This window comes from Thunnus thynnus, chromosome 1 (assembly GCF_963924715.1).
Source record: "Thunnus thynnus chromosome 1, fThuThy2.1, whole genome shotgun sequence".
Classification (NCBI taxonomy): Eukaryota; Metazoa; Chordata; class Actinopteri; order Scombriformes; family Scombridae; genus Thunnus; species Thunnus thynnus.
In genome coordinates this window covers 17010577-17028684 of record NC_089517.1, presented here as the reverse complement: position 1 = coordinate 17028684, position 18108 = coordinate 17010577, and the positions used below count along the sequence as shown (strand labels likewise).

Below are 18108 nucleotides of genomic sequence, written 5' to 3'. Positions count from 1 at the left end.
TTAGAGCACAACAAACACTGCAGCATGTGTGAAGTATGCAATATGAGTGGAGCTGCCCCTCGATGACATCAACAATGTCTCAAGTAAATAATGGAGATTTCAACAAATATTCTCTACTTTAAGAACGAGTAACTGCTCTTTACCCTCAACATGTGAGAGTAATGTAACATTTGAGATACTACAATTACAGTAAAAGATGAAGTCACGTATTAAACAGAGTGAAATTGAATCAACTGTTCCTTGTGGAACATCAGCTAACTGCCTTAATTCAGTCTGTCATGCTTAAGCTATCTGATGCTCAACATTTGACACGGACTCCATAATTAACTGTGGTGTGAGATGATGAGTTGTTACATAGTTTGACAGTTTCAAACTGTGCAAGCATGTGGCCAAAATTGCATATCTTTATTTATGTTATTTAGAGCAAAACATACCTGATTTTGAAGTGTAACAGAGTCATTTTATCACCCCTTAATACACAAATCTTAACAACTGCCAGAAAGGGTACTGATCTTAAAGTCTACACTTACTCCTCAGTACTTTTAGTGCATCATGTCTATTGCAGGCCTCTTTGTCTAACAGGAATGCACTGCATCATTCACACTAAGAAATCAGTGGCTGAGGGTCTAAACTCTATTGTTACGCATGGACCACTTTTGCATACATTTGTTTAGCAAATACTTAAAGGGGACATATCATGCACATTTCCAGGTCTATATTTTTTAATCTGGGGCTCGACTGGAATATCTTTGTACGATTTACAATTGAAAAAAAGTCATCATTTATCTTATACTGCCTCTTCTTGCAGCCCCTCAGTTCAACCTCTGTCTGAAACGGGCTGTTTTAGCTACGGCTCTCTTTAAGGCCCCTTCATGATGAGCCCACTCTGTTCGGATTGGCCAGCTCTTGAAAGCTGCCCCTCGGCAGACTTCTATTGGCTCCGCAGGCTACATCAACAAACCATAAAACAAAACTATACTTTATTTTATACTACATATTTCACTACTTTTTCTTGTTCTTTATTCGAAATGTCAACTTCTCAAATACATCCATACATACAAAACACAAACAAAACATGGAAAAACCTTAGCAACAACCTTCGCAACCGAGGCTATGGAACGGATGGCCATTAATGGGCAAGGTAGAAAAAAACGTTGCAAACGAAATGTTCATAGTAGGTTGAAGCCCTGGCTTTCGACTTGCAGGGAGCGTTTCTACATACATTCAAGTCTTGGACCTTTGACCATGTTTAACATAGATATCCAACATCATAACAGTATATAAATAATAAAAAAACACAAAAGGCATGATATGTCCCCTTTAAGCACCTAACATTTTATATTATCTTTATTTACAACTTCTTGCTATCACTACCCCGTTGGTTTCTTTTTCATCCTGTAAATTCCATTTATCTATACACACTTTGCTTGTTTGTTCTATCTGGTTAGATGCTAAACTGTATTCCATTGTACTGGTACTTACTGTGTGCAGTGACAGTCAAGTTAAATCTAATCTGTCTAGAATGTGGTTGGGTGTTTGGCACAAATACTATGAATTCCACTTTGGATGGTAGGCTGTACAAATACACTCCAGCGCTTTCTCTGACAACAGCTCTGATGACTGCGGCATTTCTTCCCATCCAGGAATTCAAGACAAAATACCTTGCTCATTAACAGCACCTCCTATAGAAAACGGAGGCTATTCATAAAACTCACAAACAGGGTAAGTGTGACATCAGAGCTTGAAACTGTCATAGTAGAGTGACTGCTTACATATAAACATTAATGACCGCATTTTGCAGCAGTAGCATCACCCCCTTTTCATCATTTACACATACCATCAACAATCTAGAAGACATAGATTTTAGTCGCCTGTTCAGCCATACTTGGGAGTTTAAACCAGATTTAAACTATCAAATATCTGACCAGTATGATGATGTATTGTAACAAATTTTTGCAGCAATAGTGGTGAGTGTTTCCCTAATACAGTAAATGCAGGATGGAAAGGTCCGCTTGAAATTCAGACTCTTTGTGCAGACAATACCCTGCAACGTGTGTGTGCGTGTGTGTTAGATGACTTACAGAGACTGGAGAGCATGAAGCATCTTCAGGGCTGCACTGGGCACAGTCTTCAGTTGATTATTCTGAAGCATCCTGAAGGTAAAATGCAAAATTATGTTTTTAAACTCAACTCACGACAGCTTTTTCTTGCATCGTGAATCTAAAAAAAAAAACACATATCCACAGATACATTAAATGCAGACATGTTAGTGAGATTTCTGAGGGTCCCCTCTGTGTGTTGTTTATGTGGATCCACAGTTGGTTATAATTTTTTTTTGGAAGAGACACTGGCCTCGTGGCAAGATTTCCCAATTCTTCTTTTCAAACCATAAACATCAATAGGCTTGTGAAGGTATCAAACGTTTTAATTATACTAATTAATGTAAGCAAATCTACGAACGTGGTTTGTTTGATCTGCATGTAGTCAAAATACTTAAACTTGTTTTGATTTGTGTAGTTGCAAGTCACAGTGTGAATGAACCACTTGATTAGATAAGAATATATAATGCCTCCTCCTTTCAACCATGTTGTATCCAAGACCTCACCTGTAGATCAACAGGACTTTGAACTTTTGGCTCAGATCAGAATCAACAGGGCGGCGCTTTGTGTGTCACCCAGTGCATCTGAGTTTGTGCAAGCGTACTAGGGTGTGCTGCCTGAAGTAAATTATGCAGAACTAATTTTTACACACCGTTTGTATGCAATGCTCTGTTGGACCTTTTTCACCGACAGTTGGGGCAGGGATGGAAAAGTGCATTTAGCCGATTTTCAAGTGGATGTAAATCGAATAACTATATTTAGGGTGGCAGTAACTGACAGCGCCACAATGTTACCACGAACTAAAATATTTACTCTCTCCCCAAGTGTGCGGAAACTTCGCACAGTCATAGTATGTGTGTTTGCGTCTGTGTCTGTGTGTGTGTGTTGACAGTGGTGGTGGTGATGGCAGAGGTGAGGGGTATATGCTTACAAGACTTTGAGCTGATGCAGTCCAGACAGGGCTTCAGGGTGGATGAAGGACAGGTCATTCCCCGCAAGTCGTCTGTGTGACAGAAAGAGTCAAACTTACATTTAAGAAAAGGCTACAGAAGATCACGTTTTCAGCATAAACACAACCACAGACTATGTTTTATTTCAGAAAGAAAAGGGATTGCATAGTGTTAAGAACTTTTTCACATCCAGCACCTCAGATTAAGTTCCAGCTATCAAGCTGAACATGGAGCCTGGGGTGTCAAAGACATGTGTCTGTGTCATGGCCTGTTGTCACTTCGTCCATCACCCACAAGAGAGATTAGAACTGGTTCTGGATATTCCCTCCTTAAATCCCCCTCTGAGCCTCCAAACCATCACTATTCTGCGCTTCTTTTAGAGAGAGTGAAAGCTAAGTCACTCATCTGAACCTAAAACAAGCAATATATAAATATAACCTTTTTTTTAATAGTCTTACGTTGTAACTTTTATCATCTGAGAGTCACTTCAGTTTGCACATGAAATACTTGAGAGTGAGGGGACACCTCCCTTTCCTGTTGTGAACAGGAAGTGTATAGGAAATAGGGGTGTAAATAAGCATGGGACAGGCTGACTGGGACACGCAGCACAAGTATACTATCTGGCCTGAGAGATTAGCAACAGATTTATCACTCTGCAACGTGAGTCAGACCAGGCTGAATTCCCTGCAACAAGAGCTGCAGGGTGTGAGCCTGAGAATCAAGGCTGACTGTTTTAGATGACTACATGCCCTTCATGTAAACCTTAATCTGATATTTTGTTAGTAGGTATGTTATAAAATTCACTGCATTAGAGACCAAGTCTACTCTAAGTTATTTTGTAGCGAAAGCATGAGCCAACAAGCGAAAATAGCTGCATCTCTAATGACGTCGAGCTACATAAAATATGCATTTTGTTTACCTGTTCTATGAGTATACTGTATTCACTGACCTACACATCATTTTTTGAGGTCATGGAGCCATCTTCAAAAACATTTACTCTTTAAACTTTATTCTCAACCTTGGAAACAGAAGCTGAGAAAACCAAAGTGTCCATTTAGTAGCTGTTCTGGAGCTTTTGATCATATCACATAATTTTTTATTTGCATATGGAGTTTGCCCAGTTGTTGTGGAATTGTAGATGTTCAGATGAAAAATAAAAAAATCTGAGCATTTCAAGGACTTTCCATCCATGTTAGCTTTAAAGGTAGAGTCAGTGATTCTGGAGAAAGATTGTTCAATACATTTTTTGTCAAATTCTCCTCATGGTCTGCTAGTTGTCCGTTCTGTGTGTGCACTCAAAAAACATCCGGTGTACAAACACACAACGCACAAAGAAAAGAAAGTGGCTCAGATCAAGTATTCAAGCTCATGTGCGTTGAAGCGTTCATGCTTGTGCACAGGACAGGGAAGAGTCATCAGAGCAGCTGTCTGTGTGAGGACATGACAGTCTCCCGTCTGCAGCACCCGTTAAATGGCGGGGGAGGGCTGGCGAACTGAAGAGAAGTCCAAAGTTCATTCTTTGATGTTAATTATTTTTTGATAAGGTTTCTCCAGCTTGTCAAGTGCAACATCAGAAATCAGATTGGACCTTGACCAAGGCGTATTTTTATTGACTGATACAGATTAAATGTATCCATCTATCTACCTGATTTGAGACCCTCCACTTCATGTCCGCTACTTATTACAAAAATATGTGTGTGTAGATGGGTGTTATCCATTTATGGCGCTGGGGGAATTAATTAGAGGCAATTCATATCATCATGTCAACAATGTGGAACTATTTAACTATTTGCGTGGAGTTACTTAAGCGAGCATCAAACTTATTGTTCCTAACTTAGATGAGGGGCTCTTGTGTTACAGAGGGACTCTGTTAATTTAAGATAGTGATTGCGCCATGGGTTGTCGGTAGCCTTAATTATGCTAGGCTAGTGAGTTTCTATCCATTAATCTATGGTGTGTCTTACAGTTATGTCTTATTCAGTCCCACAATTGTTTTCAGTAAACACAGTGTTACGTACAGGAGTTATGTGCTGGCTTGTGTTGCACGTTTTGCAATACAGAGGAAACAAATCCTGAATAAATGCTTGATGTACAGAAAGCATCTCCTGAGCCCAAATTTAAAAAAAGCTGATAGTCTAATAAAATTTTTCTGACAGGAGCCTGACAAGAGAGTGCGTGAGCATGTGTCTGGTAATTTTTAATGAGTGAATGCCCATTATCAGAGCTGTTACTTTCATTTGAATGTGAACATACTTTTGAAATAGTGATGAGTAAATAAATAAGTGATTATCTTCAAAAAAAGGATCTATCCAGGTGTTGTAAAAACCAATATGGCTCATTATTAAGGGTATTATAAGGGGACCTACAGCTGCTCTGAACCCACATTAAAAAAAAATGTGTCCAATCACAAACCTTTCTTACTGTTTGATTTGTTATGGTCGACCAAAGCTGTCATACTCGGATGTGAATGCCAACCAGCTTTATAAAAACACTGGCGATTCAGCTTGACTTGGCCTCAAGACAAACCCAGTGAATAACTTCCAAAGCTGAATTCCACAAGTCACAACCACCAAATCCAATCAATACAACCATTTGTGACTCTGCTGACTCACAATTCGTCCAGCGGATGTCTTGTGACAGCTTTTTGGCCATAATCTGCAGTTACAGTTATGTATACAATACCGCCACAAGTCAAGTTGTCACATGCATATGAACAACAAACCAACAAATTCAAAATCTATCAAAATATTGAATATAAATATCAAAATCCATCTATCTAGCCATCCACACAACTCGCCTCCTCCTAATATGGAAATTTGTCACCTTATATGGACGTCATCTGAACTGCGTCACTTTTCGGGGTCATAATTAAACTACGGCTGTCAGATGGAGTTGTCGGCATGGAGTATACACGCATGTTCTTTTCATGCCTAGGCGAAGCAAAATGTCACACAGACACGGTATCCTCTAGTGTATCGGCGGTTGTATTACACGCTTTGGTGTGATACTGGGCTGAACCGCCTCATGCAAACATGGTTTGACAAATCATCCAGGTTTTGCAACATGAAGAGCTTCTCCTCCTCTTGCATCTTCAGCAAATTCAGTACGCGTCCCCCCAGGCTTCGATGAGTCCAGAAGAATGTGCTAAATCTCACTGAGGAAAGGCTAAATCCTCTCCTTGTGCAACACCACTCCCACAAGTCTACCTTAGTCAATAGCAAGTCCACAAAGAGCCCTGCAGTGCACTATGACAGCAGGAAAGTATTAAGTATTTACTTAAGTATTTGAGTCTCAAACTTTGCTATAACAATTCAATGTTAATGTTCTGTTTGGGAAACTACTGTAACAAAACCCAAACCAGCACCCCAACATGCATCCACATGTAAAATGCACACCTTTTCAAACCACTGTTGGTACAGGTAGCTGTAATGATAAGTCTGTGACTCAATTTCCTATTTTCATGTTAGCATGTTAGCGGTGTTGGGAATGACGCATTACAAAGTAACTGTACTGTACTGTAATACCACTACTTTTGGCGGTAACTAGTAATGTAACTAATCACTTTTTCAAATTAAATAACACAATTACATTTACTGAAATTTAAATGGACTCGTTACTTGTTACTTTTGTCATACAAACATGAATGTAGTAGACAGCTGCAGAGGATAGCAGACAAACGCACAAACAACACAAATACAACATCACCTGACCTTACCGTGTCTCAGAGCTGCGTTGTAAAGTCCACGTCATTGTAGCCAACCCATGGTAAAACATAAGCCTTATCTCTGGAGTTATAACGTTATATATTGTAATAAATAAGACCTGTTACTGAACTGCCGATGCTATTCCTGGTTTGAGTTGTGGATCTGCAGCAAAACCCGGAGAGGACATCTGAGTTGTCTTTCTTTTATGTTTGTGAAACTGGATTGAATTGAACTGATGGGGGGTTGTAGGGAATGGAAAAAATGGACCCTTTACCGAGTGGATTTTGGGACGAGTTACATTTTTGCGTTAAAAGTAACGCAAACGTTACTTTCCCTAGTAAGCAATTACTTTTTATATGCAGTAATTGGCAACGTAATTCAATTACTTTTTGAGAGAAGTAACTAGTAACTGTAACTAGTAACTAATTTTCAGTAACTTGCCCAACACTGGCAATGACAATGCAAGGGTAAGGAAATACAAAAAGGAAATAGGAGTTTTAGATTGTATTTGACATTGATTGTATTCTTAATCTTGTTCACATTGTCAGCATACTTGCTGACACAAAAAAAGTGTTCCCTTAAAATCAAAATAACTACAACAACCCATGACATTTAAGCAGATGCTTCACCAACCAATCAACACAAAAAGAGGGAATATAGCCTAAAACCCTAGTGTATTTAAAGGGGAACTTTACCTTTAATATTGCATTGCCATAAAGTTGGGGGACTCGTAAGAGACAGATCAGGAAAAGAATATCAGAGCAACAGAGGAAGAGATGTCCTGACTTTTAGTCTCTGGTATGAGTCAAGCTCCAAGAATGCCTTATCCTACATTTCCCATGATGCAACTGGATAGCATTTTTCACTAGACATCTGTAAAACCTCACAACCCCAGTTTGCAATGCAGGCTTTCTGTTAAAAAAATATAATAACTGATTACATCATCAGGGTTATTTTTCAAATGTTGAAAATCTCCTTCCAGAGCTACAGAAGACATTATACAGCTGTTTTCAAGGGCTGAGTAGCACTCATGATGAGTTGTAAAATCTGTGAAGTGCCCCTTAAAAAACAATAGGAATTGCTGTATTAATTGTTTCAGTTTCAGATAAGCAAGATCTGAAAAATCTACTTTATTAAAGTCTTTATAAAATGGAAGTTAAAGCGTCTTTAGCTTCTGACTGTGACGTATTTCCCAATGACACGAAATATTAGAGTGGGCAAGGCTTACAGAGTTAAGTACGATACGAAGCTGCAGAGAGAAATGGAGCTACAGAAGACTGTTGGCTCCACGCACACCTCCGTCACCTATTCTTAGATCAAGAGGAGGACGAGGGAGAGATGACTGAATTCGACTCAAACCACATTGTTTTGGAAATGAAAAAGTTTTTGTCCAATTATATCCAAACACACACCTCTTCCTATCTCTCTCCATGTTGCTCTGTTAGCTACTACGAGCCACAAATGGTCAAGTACGGTTTTATATGACCAGTGTGGCTAGCTACTTGCCCAAAGTCATACTTGATTGGATAAACTTTTGTAAACGCCCCTGAGTGCAGGATGAGTCAAATGTTTGAAACAGTTTTACATGAAGAGAAGGAACAGGGATTTTGATGTAAAAATAATCTGATACTGATTTTTTGACATATATTTGGCATATAACAAAAGATAAATGGGACACACGATTAAAAATGTAATTTTCATTTCACTGGGACTTTAACTTCATTTTGTCAACAAAATGCAAAACATATGGACTACACCAACTACAGAAGACTGGTCCAGATGCCACTGCCACAATTAAATGTGCGATACGTAAAGAGCCTATCAGTCACAGGCTATTTTCAAGAATATAAACAAACTACAAAGGAGACAGAGAATACCTGTCATCACGTCTGCTAAGTTTTGTTGTGCCTTTGGCTAGAAAGAAAAAGAGCGGAGGAGAATTGCGTGACTACGAAGGAGGGAATATTCCTTCCTTGTGTCAGTTCCTGTCCTGTATGAGGATGGCCTGCCCTCTTTTCTCTCCCTGATCTCGTTTTCTGTCAACTCTTTCTCTCCCTCTCTGCCCTGAGGGCCCGGGCTCTGGTTCACTGACACTGCTACAGCCCTAGAGCGAAAACGTTATCCACCAAAGTTCATTGAGACAAGCCTGTAGATTTGTTCCCAGAAAAAGGTTAAACAAACACACACATGAACTAAGGGTATATGTCAATCAAAATACCTTTCTTCAAAAACAGACACCCGGACGACAGTCCGACCATTATGATGATCTGACAAGAAATAAGTAGCAGCAAGACTGGGTGGGTTTTTTGGGCTTGTTGTCATGGAAACCTTTGTTTTGCCCTATTCCTTCCTGCCTTGCATTCCTCCACACAATACGATGAAAAGTAAATTGCCTTTCGACAAAGCAGATTGGAGTGGTGTATGGAAAAGAAGAGGGTGAAGACTCAGTCGGCTGAAAGATGCATGAGCGCTGAAAAAACATGCCTGCAAAGGCCAAGTGGAGCTGGAACCGCTGGAGTGTGTTCACTCGCTGGTCATTTTGCATTCTCAGGGCTGCATGTTACCTGATATCAGGTAGACAGATTTTATCTCGGACTCCCAGCAGCACTGAGCCAGACAGAGGAGTATTTAAAGAGTAAAGAAATAACAAACACTCGCTAAGATTAGATGTACGCCACTCAACAAAGCCCCAGAGCGGAGATGTGCTGTTGCCACCCTGATAATCCCTTAAAAGCAAAAATCCACACAGGATGTCACATGATTGTAGCTTCAATACACGCTGTCTCACCTCACCTTTTTAATTGAGCTTTACTGTACCTTTTATAACTGCTGTTCATTTCATGAATGGTGAGTGATTCTTAATGTCTCGTAATACTGTGCTTATCTTCAACAGCTCAGAAGAAGGACATGGTGATGCACCTACACTGTGAGCTGCAGTACAAAGTCAAATATCCAGGTGCATATCATAAAGCCCAGCCCTCATGTCAACACTGTACAGAGTGAATACATCATTAACAGGAGAAAAAAGGGGGCATGTACTCACAGTTCTTCCAGATAAGGGAAGTTCTTGAACACATATGCTGGAAGCTCAGTGATGTTGTTCATGCTCAGGTCTCTGTGGAAATAAAAACCAGTGAGAAATACGGTAAAATCCCAGTTTCCTGATACTTTTTGAATATTTCTAATTGAATTCAACTGGAGAATATATGTATTCACAAGGTGCAAAAACCTTTAAATCATCAATTTAACCATTTTTGCTTATTTTTGATTTAAATATTTTAGAGCTGCAACTAATGATTATTTTGATAATCTATTGATGATGATTTTTTTTTGTATTAATAAATTAATCATCTGGTCAGAAAACATCAGAAATCAGTGAAAAATACCCTCACATTATCCTAGAGCACACAGTGACATGATCAAACATACTGTTTTTTCCAACCAACAGTCCAAAACCCCAAAATATCCAATTTACTATATAGTAAAACAAAGAAAAGCAGCAAACATCTGACATTTGAGAAGCTGGAACCAGAAAATGTTTGACTTAAATGATTAAGTGATCAACAAAATAGTTCATTAAATTTTCTTTTGATCAACTATGCAGTTCTAAAATATTTATTTAGATGTTTTATGTGACTGTGAAGCACTTTGTAACCCTGGTTTTAAAACATGTTGTACAAATTAAATTTGTCCTATTTTTATAAATTGAATTTTATAGAAGTTTTACTAATTTCTCAAAATGTCTCAAAATGACATCACCTGTGTATAAGGCCTTGTTTTGTGAAATAAACTATAGAAAACATGCATTTAAGATATGATCATGATTTGATTCTGATTGTAAACCAAAAATACAAACAATAGGGTGGTTGTGTCACTTATCCCTTATGGCAGTTTTTCTTCTTTGACTGTGCCTGCATGAGTGTAACCTCAAAAAAAAAGGAAAAAAAAAAGAAAAAAAAGCCTTGAAAAAGCCCTTCTCTTTAGCCCCGGGGATCTTCATTTTTCAAACCAACTTCAAGTAAAGATAGGCATGTAGCAGCATGAAAAATATGCACACAGGACTTGATTTGCTTCCCCACCAAAGCTAATATGAAAATATGTGTTTATCATAAAGATTTTTTAAAAAAACACATCAATATGTATGTGATTCATACAGAAAATATATAAAAATATAGTAACTTTAGAGATGCAGTGCCGTATTTTAACAGACTATTACAAAAGTAAGGGATTGTCACTGTAAAAGAGGGACAAAAGGCTCAGGTCTTAGCAGTGCACATTAATCTTGATTCAGACTCCACTAACCTGCTCCAAAGAAAAGCCCCCCAGATACCACACGTAAAGACATGGCACATATCAAGACTGAAAAACATCCGGGATTCACAAACGAAACACCCCCTTCACCCCTCTCTCCCCTTTCACTCTCCAACTGGCCATCTTAAATTTCACTGCCAGATCTCTCTAGGACCTTGTGTGTGGGCCCCTGAATCCTACAAGGATCATATTGCCCTTCCTCTGCAGTCCCAGCTACACACACACACACACACAAACACACACACACACACACACACAGAAGCCTTAAAAGGCGGGCCCTGACAGAACCCTCATCATCCCTGAGACCTATGTCCCATCTCCACTTACCTGGTTATCCAATTACTATATAGACTGTGCAGCTACAACAACACTTCCATCAACATCCACCCACTTCTTATCATTCTTTCCTATGCTGAAAAACCTCTGGTGGCGTTCTGCAACCACTGCTGCAGATCTGCCACCGCTGGTGGTCAGATGGATACATCCCTAACCACATTTTAAAACGTTTGACTAAATCTTCCGCAGACTGTTTACTGGTCTGAACCACATGCAGGGCAGGGGAGTACGGGAGGCCTGCATGACTCTATCACACTTCCTCCCTCCCTCTGTTTCTGGCTGCTTTACTCATCAAGGTCCTGGCCTGTCCCTGCTAAGATAGATTGAAGAGGACACTAAAAATGCAGCTGTGATAAATGGTGACAAGCCTAAACGCTTCTACAAGCAGGTATCAGTAAATTTCTATCCCATGTGCCATTTGGCTTCATCTTAGCAGAAAGGAAGCAGAGAATCTGAGAAAGGCAGCAGACGTGCTTTGAGGAAAGGAAAATATGGCTGAAAAGGTGAAGCATGAACATATTCTGAAAGTCAAAATATAATCCCCTTAAAAATACAATCTGAGGTTTTTAGTCAGCCAACATGGAAATAACACAAACACAAAAAGGCTGTGCACTATTGTGAATTGAAATGCTGCCTAAATCAATAAACAAAAGACAATCACTCAAGATTTCTTAACTTAAAAGAGTATCAAATTTTAAACTGTTCCCTTCCCTGCAGTAAATTTGCTAGTCAACAGTAGTTTTTCTTGGGAAGACAACCTCTAAATAATCAATCTTAATCTGCTGAATTTTCACTTGATTTTTATAGCTCTTCTAGTATGTGATGGTGTAATTCATTTAAAGAAGCCTTTACTAAGTTTAAAATCAATCAAATATCAACTCACTGATGTATGCCAGAAGGTATATGGTGCCAAGTTATGGATAGCGATGCCAAAAGAGACCAGAAGAGAAGGGAATGCATGAGATGGGATAATACATATGTTTTACCTAAAGCAAAGACCAACTAAGCATTCTAAGTAAGAAACTAAGTAAATCTACCCAGTTGATGCATCTGAACTGTTGTGAAACCTTGTACAACTTGACATAAAAATCAGCTGAAATAGGATTTTGTTTTGGTAACTGATCTCCAGACAATAAATTCCAATTTTTTCTGGAATGTCCTCAAGATGAATGCACAATTTGATGGTCCTGACTTGTGACTAGTTCAGGTTATTGGACATGATTTCATAGAAAACCTGCCCATATTATCCTCCACAAAGACAGTACATATAATAAGAATATAAACACAGAAATGAAGCACAGACCTGCAACTTGTGACACCAACTGTTAGTAAACATGCTACATCTACGCTAACTTACTAAGTACAGATTTATAAGTAGAGCTGAACAATTCATTGAAATGTTATCGAAATTGCAACATAGCCTACTGCAATTTTTTTTTTCAAATCGCAGGAGGCGCAATATTTGTTTAAGGCAAAATGTGTGTATCAAAATACCATTTTAAATTAAATACTGTCGTGCTGCAGAGATGTCCTGGCCTACACATCATATTCTACAGATCCCTCCCCCCCAAAAAATCACACCATAATCATGTTTTTCAGTGAAAATGAGAATAATGATGTAAAAATGATCATTCCCTCTAATATTGCAAATCATATCTCAATTGCTATATCAGTCAAAATAATCACAATTAGACATTTTTTCAAAATCATTCAGCCCTATTTACGAGTCATTAGATTACCACACAAACTAGATCTTAAGAGGAGCTTAATCGATGCTAAATACAAGTGTAAGTGTTGCACAGCTGACTTTAACACCCGACAAAAGTTGCTAAATAGCGAAAGGCTTTCACAATTAGGGAAAATTAAACATAGGTTACCCAAACTCTTCCATGAGCTAGTCACCTGACCAAAACAAACAACCAGAAAAGGACTTTGATTGAGCTAGTAGCCAAGATGCCAGGAGCTGCTGTGACATAACCAGAGAGTTCATCGGTTCCTACGAAAGGTTTCAACAGGACAATGATCAGTGCAGCACTTCACGAATCAAGCCTGTGTGGCAGAGTGGCCAAAACAGACTCCTGGAAAAAAGGTGCATATCTTGAACAAAGATCCCATCGCCTGATAAAACTAAAATCCAACATTTCAGTCATAGCGCACGACATAATACCTGGTGGTAACCATACACTGCTATTCATCCATCTAACGCCCTCCCACACCATACAGTAACAGCATTTTGAAAGGAATGTTTTAGATTTGTTTTCACTTTGACATTAAACCAGAGTAACAAAAGCCTATTATATCCATTAATGGGTGATTCAGTGCTGCAAAACAAAACATGAAAAAGGTTCATGAGTATTACAATATAGTGATATTGTGTCTGTTTAAAAATATTTTGAAAACTGCAATTGAGGGCACCCGTATCACTTGAATAATCTTAAAATGACTTCCAATCCTTTCTTTTGCTCTAATGTCTGAATATCCTGCTGAGATAGATCACCAGTTGGTTTGTATTCTTTGAGTCTAAATGTCTCGTTGTGAAAGCAAAAGTGAAACAAACTGTACATTCTTGTCATCTGAGGTTTTTCTCAGTGGGTGGCTGTGAATAATTTTCCAGTAGTTAGATATGATGGAATACCAAACAACACAGTAAATTTGCAAGAAGTATACAACGTGGTAAAGACATGGCATGCTCTGACCACACACTCCAAACAAGAACCATGTTGTCCATATTTATGCAACATGTAGAGCACAATTATAAGCAACTTCAATATGTGACTGTCAATACAATCAAATTTAGAATACTGTCCATGCTGTTTATGATTATTTAATGTATAATTGTCAGTTAACTGGTAACACAGCACAAAGTAGAGCTACTGTTGCTATGGTTACCTGCAGTTTGATAACCTTGCACACTGGTGGTGGTGAAACTGTTGACCGGATCAATGCTTAACATGTCGTGTTACATGATTTTAATGATCCCTTGCCAGCCAATCAGAAAAGAGTAGTACAGACTGTAGATAACATCACTGGTCACAGAAAAAAAAATACAATTTTACAAGTTAGATACTGTAAATAGTAACTGTGCTACTGGAGCACTAATACACAGAGGAGAAACATATGGAAAAGGCCACTCATCTCACAGAGACATTAGACAGCATTTATCAAGAGACATGCTTTCATTCAAGTCTGTGTTTTCACAGCTTGTTTGTGACAGATATAAGGATAGTTAGGTCGAGTGGTGAATTGATCTCTTGGCCAACTGGTTCGTACCATGTCGGTCTGGTAAGAAGTGAGGAGCAGCTTCTAGAGCCATGTGGAATTAAAACTCTTATTAGCATTTTGTTATTTTTAATTTCTCTTTTGTTTAAACACTCATGATGTCATGCTCTTAAGAAAAAATGGAAGTTGCTCATTATTTTTTTTCAATGTCTTACAGTTATGCAAAGCATGTCTACATTTAGAACTGCAACAATTAGTTGATTTATCAATTGGTTGTCACGCTCGAGAAAATGAATCGCCAACTATTTTGATAATCGATTAATCATTATGAGTCATTTTTGAAGAATAAATGTCAAAATTCTCTGACTCCAGCTTCTCACACATGAATATTTTCTTGTTTATTCACTCTTCTATGGCAGTAAACTAAATATCTTTGGATTGTGGACTGTTGGTCGAGACAAAACAATCTTGGACTTTGGGAAACGATGATCGACATTTTTCACCATTCACAGTTTATAGGCCAAACGACTAATCGATTAATCAAGAAAATAATCAACAGATTAATCGATACTAAAACAATCGTTAGTTGCAGCCCTATCTGCATTAATGCAAATAAATGTTATATCAGTTTCTGGAGCATTAGAAATTTACATGCAAAGGTGTTTTTTTTTCTGATGACCATGATGTATTTTGTTTTACAGGCTGCTTCCTCATTGATCACCCTCTGTTACCTGCTGTTGAAGCCAGCAGCTACAAAGCCGTAAGTATTTTAATGGACTCTACACTGGACACATTTCATCAGATTTCGAGTTTGTGTGATGTTTCGATTTTACTGAATATTGCTGTTTATACTATCCGCTTTATGTGCTACCTAAAATGTCTTTTTAGCTTCTATTTTTAACTTACAGTTTAAGTACATCACTATGTATTGGGCTGTGAGCTCTGTCAAAACACTTCAGAGTGCACATCATTCAGTACCGGGGTTGATCTAGCGCAGACACTGTTGACTGCAGCTGCTGTTTTTACTGCACAGTCAGTGGCAACAAAGCGTTACAGCACACAGCTCTAAAGCTTCCACTAAGTGTGGTTGAATATTTTTAATATCAGGATTCTAGTAATAAGGAAACACAGCCTCAGACAACAATTTACAATTATGTAATTATCTTTTATTAATACTGAAATCTTGCCTCTAATTATGACCCTGTTCTGAATTGTATAAAAAAGGCTTCCAAACACAGTGTGATACCGCAATGAATTCAAACCTTTAATAGAGAAAAGACTTAAATAAAGGCAATTCTTTCAACTACAGCTACATTCAAGTGCCAAATACAGAGTCTACATGTAATAGTGGTATACATTTGATTCCATTTCCAACCTTTTTTATAGTACTAGCAAGGATTTTGCATCTCTATATTAGGATTTACATATGTTGGAATGCAAATCATATGTTCACTTCCTTTACCTTTTTCTTCTGGCTTTATCCCTTTCCACAACAAGTGAAACCAGACTTCCAGGTGTGGAAGAGCTTCCCATGTCTCCCTACTGATTTAACAATTTACACATTTTTAGACTTGTTAGCAGCATGGCAATGTCAGTCTGTCAACCACTTTGGTCCAGACTGAAATATCTCAACAACTATTGAATGGATTGCCATTCAATATTTACCAGACATTCATGGTCCCCAGTGGATGAATCCTTCTGACTTTGGTGATCCACTGACTTTTCCTCTAGCGCCACCATGAGGTTCACTCAACAACTATTGGATGGATTGCCATGAGATTTGGAACATGCATCAACAGCTCCTGTCCCCCTCAGGATGAACTGTAATAACTTTGGTTATCCAATCATTTAATTTCCTCTATACTTCAGTTTATGATCAAATACCTGCGAAACTAATGACATTCCCTTCAGCTGTACTCTGTGTTTAGCACTAATTAGAAAATGTTAGCATGACACATTAAACTAAGATGGTTAACATGGAAAGTATTGTATCTGCTCAACATCAGCATGTCAGCATAATCATTGTGCATTAGCATTTGAGACACTAAAGTGGCTAAACTTGAAGGTAAACTGCTTTTGGGTAACTTTTTGTTTGTTGTCTGGAAATATGTCCCTAAAGTCTTTCTAACTTTTGTACATGTCATTGATTCACAACTAGCTTTATTTCTACAACACACTTGACAACAGTAAATTCATCTGTCAAAAATAATAATTTCTCCTGTTTACCAGTAGAACAATGCATCATTATTTCCTCAAAAATAACCAATAAAAGATGTTCAACATAGTGTATGTGTAATGTACAATTAAACAAACACTGTAGTACACATAGTTGTCTATCAATGTAATGCTGAAAACACGGGAACAAATGATAAGCATTGCTCTGGACAGTTTTGTCAAAATCTAATTGAGTCTGTCCAATACAGTGTATGTAATTTATAGACAGTTAATTCATATTCATACTAAATACGTCCATAATTTACTGCATAAGACACCAGCTAACTGACTTTTATTACTCCACTTTAATTACAAACACCAACAGCAGGTTCAGCACAGCAATTTAGCAATTAGCATCGTTTCCTTGTGCTCCAAATAAGGGCTACTATACTTCATAGTTCTTTATAGTGCACTTAAATAGATGTCATCTACTTAAAATTGTGGTCAAAGATCAAAACCTTGCAAATACAATCTTTCTGTTATGTTCAAACTCACTTCCAAACATTCAACTATCACTCTTTAAAATGTCCTCTTCATTGTCCTTGTACCCTCTCACAGGGTCTTTAGAGTCCCAAAAGACATCACAGTCTTACCCTCTGAGCAATGAACCGCTGTTTTAACCAGTCACAACACAAAGTAAACTGCTATGTTCAAAGACAGATAAAACCTTAAATTTCTACCAAACTTAACTTGGTGGTGATATTTATTTTTTGAATACTCGGCACAAGACCTGAGAAAACATACAATCATTAGCCCTTAGAAACTCTGTGACGGGGGGGTGGGAATAGGTGTGCAAGTGGAGGTCAGGGTTGGGGGAGTCAGAGAGGGGGAGAGAGTGTTAATATTCTCCCATCTACAAGTCATCCTGTTTGGGAGCGGGAACCACTGACTGGCTCCTTTCACCTCTGCTGACCAAGAACAAAAGTATCATTCAGTTAAAAATGGATTGAGGGCACCAATGGTGAAGCCGGCGAGCTCCACCAGTAGAGTGCAAGACCCCTGATGCCACCCCTCCTTTTTCCCCTAAGTCTCAACCTTGTTCACACTATGAAAGGACACAGCACAACTAGGATAGAAGCAGTAGCAACCCCCTTTCAGTGCCTTAAAATGCACAAGAGTTCACACAGACACTATACCAACACGGGGAAAAAAGAAACCTGTGCAGAGATTCAGTGGCAGGTAAACTACATACCTTCAAAAGGAGTGTTTGCTTTGTTACTGGCTGAGGGGCCTCCTCTTTTCTCTCATCTGCTTTTCTGTGACAAGGCTGTTTCC

The 18108-nt window shown here is 38.5% G+C and overlaps 1 protein-coding gene across 1 annotated transcript in view; it reads right to left on the bottom strand.

Moving 5' to 3' along the window:
* lgr4 (leucine-rich repeat containing G protein-coupled receptor 4) overlaps window positions 1–18108 on the bottom strand; it is a 38401-nt gene that overhangs the window by 16855 nt on the left and 3438 nt on the right. Inside the window, exons 2-4 of the mRNA XM_067587383.1 lie at window positions 9797–9868; window positions 3031–3102; window positions 2082–2153 (exon numbers count right to left, since the gene is read on the bottom strand). Of these exons, the coding sequence (XP_067443484.1) occupies window positions 2082–2153; window positions 3031–3102; window positions 9797–9868 (216 nt within the window). The remainder of the gene's footprint in view (window positions 1–2081; window positions 2154–3030; window positions 3103–9796; window positions 9869–18108) is intronic.